The sequence below is a fragment of the Archocentrus centrarchus genome, chromosome 7 (genome assembly GCF_007364275.1).
Source record: "Archocentrus centrarchus isolate MPI-CPG fArcCen1 chromosome 7, fArcCen1, whole genome shotgun sequence".
Classification (NCBI taxonomy): Eukaryota; Metazoa; Chordata; class Actinopteri; order Cichliformes; family Cichlidae; genus Archocentrus; species Archocentrus centrarchus.
The window spans coordinates 14,987,572-14,998,986 of record NC_044352.1 but is presented as its reverse complement, the minus strand read 5'-3'; the positions used below and the strand labels follow the sequence as shown (position 1 = coordinate 14,998,986).

Below are 11,415 nucleotides of genomic sequence, written 5' to 3'. Positions count from 1 at the left end.
GTTGTTCCAGTCTATAAAATCTGTCCCTTGGCCTGTCTTGTTCTTCCATCTTATTTGGTATGTGCATTTTTCTTGGTTTATTTTTAATTAATTATATTTTAGTTGAGTAAATGTCTTACATGGACTGCCTATGTGGCACCCACCCAGCAAATTTGTGATGAACTAGGGCTTGTCTTCACACCAGTTTGTTTCAAGTTTCTGCATTGTGAATTCATACTCCATGGCGTGGTTATCAGCTCAGAGTTTTTCTGTAATTATTTGAACTGTGGTGCTTTAAAACACAGCAGTTTTTTTTGGCCACACAGTCTACACTTACCACCAGCCCACTTGCTATATTTTCCTTCCACAAATTTCATCTGCTTCCTGAACATTAAAATCAAGTTGAAGGTTTGCTGTTCTGACGCACTGGAGAAGATCCAGCATGCATTGCCAAGGCATGAGTACAAGGGGACATTATATGACTTCTGTGAAGCAATCTATAGAAAAAATCTGTCTTTTTTTAAAGTTTTTTTTTTAGTTTTGGGCCAGTTCCCAGAACTGTTACTTTCATCCTAATTGACTTAGTCATGGTTGATGTTGGAAGAATGCAGCATAAGTCACAATTTTCTTTGGTTTGGTCTTTTGCACGATTATAGCTGCATTTTGCTTTGCCTGAACTACCCATTTCTCATAGCCTGAAGTGGCTGATCTACTAGGAGTGGCTGATGAACTACGAGACTAAATAAATAGTTTTTTATTTTAATGTGGTGGAAACATTTGTCTCTAGACTAGAGCTGTCATGATACCAGAATTTCAAACTGCCAGTACCCAGGAAAATACTCGACACTCACTATCATTTTCGATACAACAGGGGGAAAAATGCTAGAATACTGTCCAAATGTGTTCACCTATAGCCCTGTTCATTTTCTAAGTTTCTGGCAGCTTGGCATTCTTATTCTGGCATCATCTTTTGTTTCTGATCAAATAGAGTTGGTAAGGGAGGCTGTCTTGTTCCTGGTAGACCTTTCTCTTCTTCAGTCTGGGGCTTTAGGAGAAACATAACACCAGTGTCAGCACCAAAGTATATGAACTTGACAGACAACCAATTTGGATGGGGGCATTTGCTCAAGTTTCTTTGATAAAAATAAAAATACAAAAGAAAGTGCATATGCCCACAAAGCAGAGGTTATAAATTGTAATGCACAGCAAGACCTGTTAAATTTACACTTAAGAGTACTAAGTACAAGCTTCAGTTCTATAATTAGTAAATCTATACACTGGCCAACTTTACAGACTACACAAGGTTAAGGATAAACAAGCCACACATAATTACAGCCATACATGGATCGTATGCCAATAGAGAAATGTAGCCTCAGTTATTGAATTGCAAAAATATCTTTGATTGGAGAGGCTGCAGGAGAAAAACAGGAGAGGCATTTTCTCAAGATGCAGCAGTGAATCAATGAACTCACCACACACTGGGTGAGTGGACTGTGAGTACACAATATCTTCAGCACATTTCTGAATAAGGTCATGCTACAAACTACACCATATGGACAAAAGTACTGGGCCACCTTCACATTACACCTATACAACGTGCTCAGCCATGAAGATCCCAGCACATAGTTTTTGTGCTGATGTTGATGCCAGAGGAGGTTTGGACGTCTGCTGTTATTGAGTCAGCAGAGCGTTGGCAACTTTTAAGCACTATGCACCTCAGCACACTGTGACCCTGCTCTTTAACTTTGTGTGGTCTGCCACTGCGTGGTTGAGTTGCTATTGTTGCTGCTCATTGCCTCTGGCTCTCTGGACTCATGCCCTTTGACCGTGGGGGCTCTGTCTGGGGTCTCCCTCCTTCCTCCTCTGGGGTGTGCACGCGGTTGCCATCGGGATGTGTGGCCTCATGTCTTCTAAGCTCCTAGTGGGCCATGGATAGACCGGGTCCCCTGGTTCCTTCCCTGTTTGCCGCTGGATCATGGGGGGCGTGGTTGCAGTTTTTGCCATAATTAGTGAGTACATTCCATGACAGAGGCACATACACACATTACTGCAAGCCACAGCAGGATTGTGTGTATGTGTGTATATGTATATCCCCTTTGTTTTTCTTTTTCTTTTCCTTTTTTTTCTCTCTTTGTCCCTGTTTTTCTTACCCCGTCCTTCCTACCTGTCAGGCCTGGCATAATTAAATAAAATTAAAATTAAAATACAAACATTAACTAGAGTAGCCTATAGAAAACTTATAGAGCTGTTCTTGTAAAAGCAAATATGTTTGGTACACCAGTGCATTCGAATCATCATTCCGATTGCAAAAACTGCCAGACATGACAGGCTTTAAAAAAAAAAAAAAATGTAAATAATCCTGTTATCCTGTTAAATTAACATTGTCTATTAGAAAGGCAGGACTAATAATATTTGCTATCTTGCTCCCACATTTTTTTATTAACCCATGCCCCTAGCCACTATCTTAATGATAACTTAACAGACAGCTACTCTACAATGCCCAGAGAGCAATTCCACAAGGTTGTCAATGTCTGGTTGCCCTGTAGTTCTGGCTGAAAATGGAGATCAACAGTTGCAGTTGGTGTAAGCCCCATAGTACATGCTTTAGATTTTTGTCTAAATGTTTCCATTGGGTTTCTTTTTGATTGGCTAGTGAGGCTTGGTTTAGAGAAACCTTTGGGTATGTTACTTCAATATAGTGCTCATGTATTAACTCCAGTTTATTTTGGTTGCTGGAATTTTTGCAAAGCAGACTGTGGTTTGTTTTCCAACTGCTGGCAATGTGGTTTTTGAGTTGTAATGGAGAAACAACTTTTTGATTTGTTGTACTGGTGGGTGGATGTCAGAGATCGAACTCCTTTCCAGCCTATGAAAGCCGTACCATGTGTTTTCTTGGCCTTCCTCTTCCATCCACCAAAGGTCAACTTTGTTTGGTGTTTATTTTTTATAAAATTCTACTGAAGTAAATCTCTTTTACTGTCCCCCCTCTTATGCTTTTCTTGAACCACTTTTTGTGAAAGGGTACTTTGCTTTTTGCACAACACGTGGAAATTTGAGTTACTAAGTCAACTGGGATTAACCTTTTAAACGCCAAACACCACAATGCTAAAACCGCCAGCTTAAAGCACCTCTGACCTGTTGGGATGTGGACACTGGTCCTCTAGCAGTGTCCTGTGGGTTCAGGTCCTGGCAGGTGGCAGCAAATCCTTTGGGTTGCAGTTGTGGGCTCAATGCATCTGACTTATTTGGGTGCATATGGTAGTTGCTCAGATCTGGGGAGCTTGGTTGTCGGGTCAAGCCTTAAGCTCTTTGTCCACTTCCTGAGTATTTTTTTTTTCCCAATGTGGCTGCATTTTTCTGCTAGGGAGACTGACAGGGCTGCCAAAGGAGGGCTGGTCTGGGCAAGAATGTTTCACTAGCTGGGACACAGAAAAACATTGCACCACATTATCCATATTATTTACTTCATCAGCTTTTGATAAGGTTTACCTGCATATACATAAAAGTAGAGATATTGCTTTAAGTGTATACAAAGATTTCTTCTAGGGAACAAAACAGAATAAAAATCCAGCAAAAAAATATATAAAACCATACATAGTTGTGATGAGCTCATGAGAAATGAATTCTCAGCAGTACAAACAAAAATATTGAATAGGCACTTTTCAAGCTGTATTTTAGTCATCAGCAAAGCAATGAATGTTAGTGGATTTTAAACATGGTGTCCATAATTCAAAAAAAAAACTTTGAAGTCTGAATTTTTATTTGTTTTATTATTTTTTCCCCTTTTCTTAATAGTACATCAAAATAAAACTGCAAGGGTGTGTTTGCTTATTGTCACTTCCAATACTGCATCAGTAATTACAACACCAGCTGCAGACATTTCTTGAATTTAAGAGGCTCACTTTGAACTGATATTCCCTTTTGGAACAGAAACTCCCATTGCTGAAGTACTGATGATATTTTAAACAAAATGCCAGTGTGTAAGGGTAACCACCCACCACTTCATTTCAGTAACAGGATTCTCTGACCTTTTTAAAAATCTAATTGGTTAATTGTAACCAATTAGATGAAGTGAAGCAGCTACCCCAGCCTTTTCTGTTGGTTACAAAATTCTGCACATAATCATCTAACTCTAAGAGTTAAAGGGACAATAACAACTGAGATTTCATTCCATACTAATTGACTTAAATACTGAGCCTTAAATGTCATGGTACGAAGATTTGTTAGTTCTGGAGAGAAACAGTTACCTCTAGCTTCATATTTGACAGATATATGAACTATTCTCTTTTAACCTAATGGGTATTGTGCTTTTGAGACAGATGAGAAAGACAGTGTGGTGTTTGCTGCACCCCATTAGGCATAATTATTAATGTTACTAATAGCAAAGAACCTTCATTCTTCATTGTAAACATTCAAATACAACATTGTGTAACAGTAAACAGGCTGCTAACTATAGCACGGGATCTCTTTGAGCAAGGCTGGGCTGCATGCATGTTACTTTTAAGGTTTTAGTTTTATACATTTTTACAGCTTAAAAATATTTTGTATGATTCATATTTCATCTTACACAACACTGGTCCGATTATGGCGTGTGTGCGCGGGTGTGTGTAGGTGCGTGAGTGTTTGTGAGTGTTTGTGAGTCTAAGTGGTTGTTTGAGTAGGTTCGCAGCCCAGATCATTTTTGACTCATAGTGAAAGATATGTTTTTGCAGTTTTTTTTTTGTCTCTCCACCCTCGCCTCTTTGCACTCTGTCAACAGATAAAATCCAAAGCAGACAATTCATGGATGTGAGAGCAAGGAAGTGTGACATCTCCACTCTCACTCTGCTGTAGCATGAGAGGACTTCCCCTAAAGTGGAACAAAAAGATCTGACCTGAGCATCTGATAAATGTATGTGATTTTATTGTTTTATTATCTTTGTGTTATCTGTCTGCTAAGTAAGCAGAAGTGCCTTTTTTATATTCACTCATAAAATGACCTTAATGATGGGTGTTTGTTTTCAAGGGTTTTGTCATTCAGAGATTTATTCTGGTAAAAACATTTAAACCAGAATAATTTGTTTTGCTGTGGAAAAAGGCAACTCCCTGAAGAGAGGGATCAAAAACTGCCAAAAAAAACTTACTTGAAAAAGCATGATTTGAATTTGAAAACTAACTGTCATTATGACAGGCGGGCTTTAAGCCTATTGTAACCTTTGGTTGAACAAATTAAAGTCACACTGTGCCAACATAACTGGAATGAAACAGCAAGGTTTCACATTACACTGTGCAGCACATACTATATGGCTGACACACAATTAATTGTATATACTCACCTAAAAAAAGACATCTTTATATCATTAACCAACAATAACAAATGTGTGTGTGGTGTGGTTTATTAAATCTGCTAAAGCAATCTGTTTCAAAGTTCAGACTTAATTTCCAAGTAAATTATTGAATCAGGAATCTATTGAAGTTGAAACTTCAATTTTATTATTTAGTCATATATATATATATATATATATATATATATATATATATATATATATATATATATATATATATATATATATATATATATATATATATATATATATAGTGGCTGTGTGATAAATAAGCATGTCATGCAGAAAGAAAGATTACATTTGCTGTAAATACATAATCAAGGGTTTAGTACAACTGGCTCCAAATATACAATAGGAAGACATGCATGCAAGAAATGTGAGGATGGCATTTCTTAATATGCATCCCTTATAATTTCCATAATATGACTTATTCAGGTCATGTGTTATCATAAAAAACGACCAGGGGAGAACTGCAATAAGAAATCAAACACATCGAGGGAAGGCAGCAAAAACAGTGAAGGAGAAAAACAGCAACATTGTGGATATTTAACTGTCAGACTGCTGTGGCAAACCCTATCCGATTATTGCGACGGTCAAACTCTGTGTAGTAGCGTGCAATGAAGTTGGCTCCCAAAATCCATACGGGACCTGTAGGCGGCGGCACATCCAAGCCTCTGAAGGTGACAATGCAGACGTCCCCTTCGATCTGTGAGTGCTGGAGCAGTAAAATAAGTAAAATAAATGTGCTACAAGTAAAAATCCTCAACTAAAACTGCACGTACAAAGTATTATCAGTAAAAAGTGATTATAGATGTAGTGCATGGGTGCGCCAGACCTGTAATTTACACATTTTATAGGCTGAACATTAAAAAAAAAACACACAAAAAAAATGGAAATCAAATAAATGTACTTCTGTAAAAATTGCAGTATTTTGAGTAAAAGTATAAATAAAAATGGAAATACATATATCTCAAAATCGTGCTTAACTGTGCTTTACTGTGGTGCTTGAGTGAATACATTGATTCAGGCTCCAACACTACGTGTTTATGTTAAAATGATTTAGTATCAATCAGTCCTCTTACCCATAATATATAATCGTCCTGTGTGAGTGCGTACTCCTGGCCACCAAGGTGGAAAGTGACACTGGGCAACGTCTTCACCGTATCACAGTTGACTTTGTACTGATGAACCACACAGAGTAATAGGTGGTGACATGTCGTGAATTTCTACAAAAATACTTCTTGTGGGAAACTGTGTTGCGTGTGTAAAAGCTTACTCCACTCTCATCCAGCTGTGCTCCGATGGTTTTCATCAGCACAGACACAGATGAGGCCGGGCCTGTGATGTAGGAGGACCCTGTGTCGATCACAGCTGTGCAGCCCTCTGTGCAAAACATCATCTCCCTCCCCACAGACACACTGAAAGAATGAAAGAGGAGGTGGAAAAGAAAACACATGTACTTTCTGAATGGCTACATCTACATATTCATGAAAACACATTATATGATGATAGCACGTAAAGCTCATACCCTTTCATGGTGACTTCCCATTTTCCTGTCTGTGTGGTGTCCATATAATGAAAATTTCCAGTGTAGTAGTTTGGATCTGTTCCACCAAGGACAAGTTCTCCACCTAGGGAGTGTTTTGGGCCCCTGAAAATGATAAATAAGGCTGTTTTTTTAACTCCGTGCAGTCCTTATACCTGATCATTTTCAAAGTAAGTCACTTAACAGTGACCTATATATCACTCTAGACTAAAAAGGCACCTTACTCAAGGGATAAAACAGTATTGTGTCTGTATACAACAGACAACTTAGCAAAGAACACATTTTAAATTATATCTTTAGGCACTTGGTTACTGGCAGCCTATTGCAAAAACACAATCTATTCCCATTTCATTTGCTGAATCCATGAAAAATGCCAAATTTAACACAGTTTGGCAGACATAAAATAGTATTTTTGCACCAACATGGTGATTCCCAAAGAGCTATTATCCAAAAACTTGGCATATCTTGGCTTATTGTGTCCTTAAAAAAAATTGAGGAAACTCAACAAGTGAAGGACAACAGACACAGCACCTGAGAGAAGCATCTGGCTCATATATGGCTATGATCTAATAGTGAAAATGCCTGCATTATTTTTATGTTTACTTGAGTCATACATAATTCTTAGCTCTTATATTAAAAAAAATGCAAAATAGGTCATTTTCATGAGTAAAACATGAGGCAATGCATGTCTCACGAGACATCCAACACATAGAATTTACAACATTTATTATATGTTTTCTCTATTTTGATTCCACCTTCCTTGAGCTGACGTTTAATTCTGTGACCTTTCATTTGTATGGTGCTCCCCGCAGGAAAAGAAAACATCATATTGTTTTTTTCCAAGTGGTTTATTCTGGACATAACTGAGCATAACAAATAGTGAAGAAATATGAGAAAATACACATACATTTTTTTTTGTCTATTTTCTCACAACACCCTTGTGTCTAAGATCTTCTTCGAGTTTTGGTTTTTCTTCTAATTATAATTTTTTGAGCTCTACAAGTAGAAATTGAAAAAACCTGATCTTAAAATCTAACAGATGTTCTAACGAGAGATTATTTATAGTTATAGTTTTAGGGTTTTTTTTTTTTTCTCATTGATCAGTTAAACACTTGGCAGTAAGTAATTTTTTTCACTGCAGCATAAATATTGTTGATTGCTTGATAAATTTTCTTCAGCATTTAAATCATTTTCTCCAGTAGAAATCTTTCACCTCAATAGTTTCTTTCCTCACACTGTCGGACTGCTCAACAATGCCCCATCGCTCTGCTCACTGCTTAATTATTGTGTTACAGTAACACACTTACTCAGGCTTAATGCACACATAATGTTCTACTTACATTTTGCCCCACCCCTTCTACCAAAAACACAACCTTGGCAATAAAACTTAATTCTGATTCTGTTATAAAATGTTAGGTCAGTTTATTTGTATTAACCCACCTGCTGTAGTAGATGGAGAATACGTCTTCTTTGAGGACCTGTTGAGACATGATGCGATCGAACACAGGGGTGATGCCATCAATGGCCACGATGGGGTACCCCATCCCCAACACCCCATCGAACTTGGCAAAGATGAAGGGCATGGCAGACAGAAACGTGGCTTCAGCAAACACTTGCACTACTGGGATACCACCAACCTACAGCAATAAAGCACAGGTAGTCAAAAGTTTGAAGTGTAGAATGCAAGAGGAGGCTCAAGAATTTATGTTAAAAGAAACTCATTTAATTAGTAGGTCTCTGACTTGAAACTCACCACAACCACATCCTCACTCAGGAATCCCCTGACATTTCCAGAGGCATATTGGATGGAAAATCCTGTTCCATTTGCAATGTAAGTCCGGGATTTGGAGGAATCATACCTGTTGTGAGTAACTAAAAGTTCAAAATGCAGTTAAGTCCAACAGCAACTGTTTACTGGGAAAGTTTTATTGAACAATGTTCCCTACAATATCTCATGTATTTTAACCAGAATTAACATATTTTCTTTTATTCATGGCCAATGAACATAAGCTAACATTGTCATCTTTTAAGTTCTCTTTCTGGCCATGTTTTGGCTCCATTTTTGGCATTTCCAAATTCCTCCACTATGTTTGCCTGCTATAGTATTCCCTGTGTCTACTTTCTTTTTCACAAGAAGAAACCTGTAAAGTTGCAGGCCAGACAGTGGAACAACGTGCTGAGAAAACTCTAAAAAAAAAAGGTTGTTCATCTCTATGAGTTTCACTGCTGTGCTGTTTTATTTACAGTTTAAAAAACATTCATTATGGTCATTTTAAGTAGGTTTTAATTTTCCTGTTTGCATTTATGTACATGTACACTTACAGCAGGCAGTGGAAAATGGTGAGCAGCTTTGTGAGGGCACCCACAGGTTGGCTGAGCCTGTGTCAAACACCACATTAAACGTCTGGGCAGGAGATCCAATACTGATTTCTCCAAAGTACTGCGTCTATTGGGAGTAAAAAAAAATGTGCTTTCTTAATGTTGTTTGAATAGTTTTTCAAACCTTTCCCCTTCTGCACTATGTCATTTTTTAGGGCAATGACAAAAAGGTGTGGAGCATCTGACTCATACAAAGAGAATATTTGGAAGATCTGATTCCATCTGCTATTGCCTTGATGATATCTCAGTGTTCTTCCAAGAGAAGTGATGAAGCTTTTAATCTTCGAGCCTAAAGTCTGTTTTTGTCTTCAGATCTTAAACAGCAATCAAGTGGTTTCAATGCTAGATTTCTTATCACCTGTATTATCTGTAGGTCTTATCTATGCATCATATTAAGGTTTCTCACATCCAAGTAGTTGGTTAGCGGTGTGGGAACAGTTCCGTTGTTGGTGTCAGCTGTGCTTTTCTGGGCCAGCTCAGTCATCACCTCCTCTACAGAAACCCCCAGCTCCTGCAGAGTCTCTCTGATGGATGGCATCTTTTTCAGGGCAATCCTGAAACCAGAGCACACAAGAGGAAACATTTTGAATTAAAGCAAAGAGGAAACATGATGGCTACAGAAATATTAAAGAGGTATATGGAGTTTATTTTCCATGCTATGTATCTGTTACATATGTCTGGTGATCATTCCAGTATAAGACCTTTAACAAAGTACAGACTGCTTTGCTCTCAGCACCTAGCCAAACAGATGAATAAAAAACACATGTAAACCCAAATGCTGAAATCATTAGCTTTTGTAATGAATCACTAAAACACATTTGTTTTCCTCTCCTTGTATGATTTATGGTTTGCTGTCACTATGTTTCTGCAGAATGTTAACTAATGCTAATGCAGATATGCAAGGAATTTGATTCTAAACAAATCACTCAGGCATATAAAGGAGTTTTTTTTTTTTTTTACCTTCTCAACGCATGGCTCGTGGTCACTGTCAGTGATAGAACAACCAAACATATCCACTGATTTATCAGTAGTGCCATGGTGACTTCTCTGACGGCAGGAGGAAAATACAGGCCAGCGATGTCGGTTTTATATACTAAGTTGGTTTTCCTGGTTTTGTGAAAATGGCCTCTCTCCCTCTCTCTCTCTCTCTCTCTCTCTCTCTCTCTCTCTCTCTCTCTCTCCTCAACTCTTTTATACCATGTCCTCTTCAAAGTGCACTCACCCATGGGGCTGGCTCTGGCTGGGAGCTTTCCTGGAGGTGACCACTTGAAAACAAACCCCCCCATAACCCCTTACCTCCACCCCCTGCACCCTACCCCTCTGCCTCAATCACAAAACCTCTTCTGTGATAAACAGGTCCCAGTGAAAGATGTGAACTCTGACCCCTTAAAAAACACTGATGACAGAAAGCAGAGGTGCAGAGGTCTGGAGACTGCTGACGTAGGTAAGCTGGGACCTTGTCCGAAGGGCTGTGAGAAGTTTTTGAGAAACCAAATGATGCTGAAAGTTGTCAGGACAGATTAGCTGCATGTTGTTTACTCAACTCAAATACAAGCCATATTACATCCCAGCTGGTACAAGCCTAGCTTTACACTTTTACTTTATTTCTTTAATTTGCGTATGTTTTCATTTTGATAGATCAAGGACTTCCCAGTGTGTTCTGAAGTGGACCACACCAGGAAATCCAAATCCATAATAACCTATAAAAACTCCTAATGTCTCCCTTTCTCTTTAGAGTAAAGATGTGCACTCTTAAAATGCTCACATTTAGCCATCCATTTATAGGCATACAGTAGGTAATGTCTTTGTCAGTGGGAAGGTGGTAAAACAGATGATGAAATTAACATTCCAGACAGCCACGCTTGATGCATTCCATTCATCTACTCACAGCAGAAGGTTTTCTAGCTCAAAATACAGTAAGTAGTCAAAAATTATCCTCCAATTCTCTTCAATTTTCAAGTGAGCGAGATAGGACCCTTTGGCGAGCCGGCTGTGTGTCTAATAACAGATGGGGTTTTGATTTTGAAATTAACAATAGTAATCGAGATTAGTTTTAAGGTTCAGATTAAAAACCGGTATGAACTGAACTTTTGATCAGAGCTTTTGTCGTGTTTAATATTTTGCTTGCCTACATTTCCCACGCCTTTAAATTTCTTAAGTGAAGCAGTCAGGTTTTACGCATCTGCA

At 38.3% G+C, this 11,415-nt stretch overlaps 1 protein-coding gene across 1 annotated transcript; it reads right to left on the bottom strand.

Annotated features, from left to right (window-relative positions):
* Positions 1 to 5,632: 5,632 nt before the first annotated feature.
* Positions 5,633 to 10,351, bottom strand: ren (renin). Its single transcript, XM_030733863.1, has 9 exons — positions 10,189 to 10,351; positions 9,635 to 9,782; positions 9,172 to 9,295; positions 8,603 to 8,721; positions 8,290 to 8,486; positions 6,832 to 6,954; positions 6,580 to 6,721; positions 6,386 to 6,484; positions 5,633 to 6,018 (listed from the first exon to the last, which is right to left on the bottom strand). The coding sequence occupies exons 1-9, from the start codon at positions 10,263 to 10,265 to the stop codon at positions 5,857 to 5,859; spliced, it is 1,191 nt and encodes a 396-aa protein (XP_030589723.1). The 5' UTR covers positions 10,266 to 10,351; the 3' UTR covers positions 5,633 to 5,856.
* Positions 10,352 to 11,415: the final 1,064 nt, after the last annotated feature.

Excerpts from the sequence above, each read along its gene's own strand:
- ren (XM_030733863.1), bottom strand. The coding sequence starts at position 10,265 with ATGGCACTACTGATAAATCAGTGGATATGTTTGGTTGTTCTATCACTG. Across the intron at positions 8,722-9,171 it reads ACCATTTTCCACTGCCTGCT|TTACTCACAACAGGTATGAT; the intron begins GTAAGTGTACAT and ends TTGAACTTTTAG. Across the intron at positions 8,487-8,602 it reads TGAGTGAGGATGTGGTTGTG|GTTGGTGGTATCCCAGTAGT; the intron begins GTGAGTTTCAAG and ends TTATTGCTGTAG.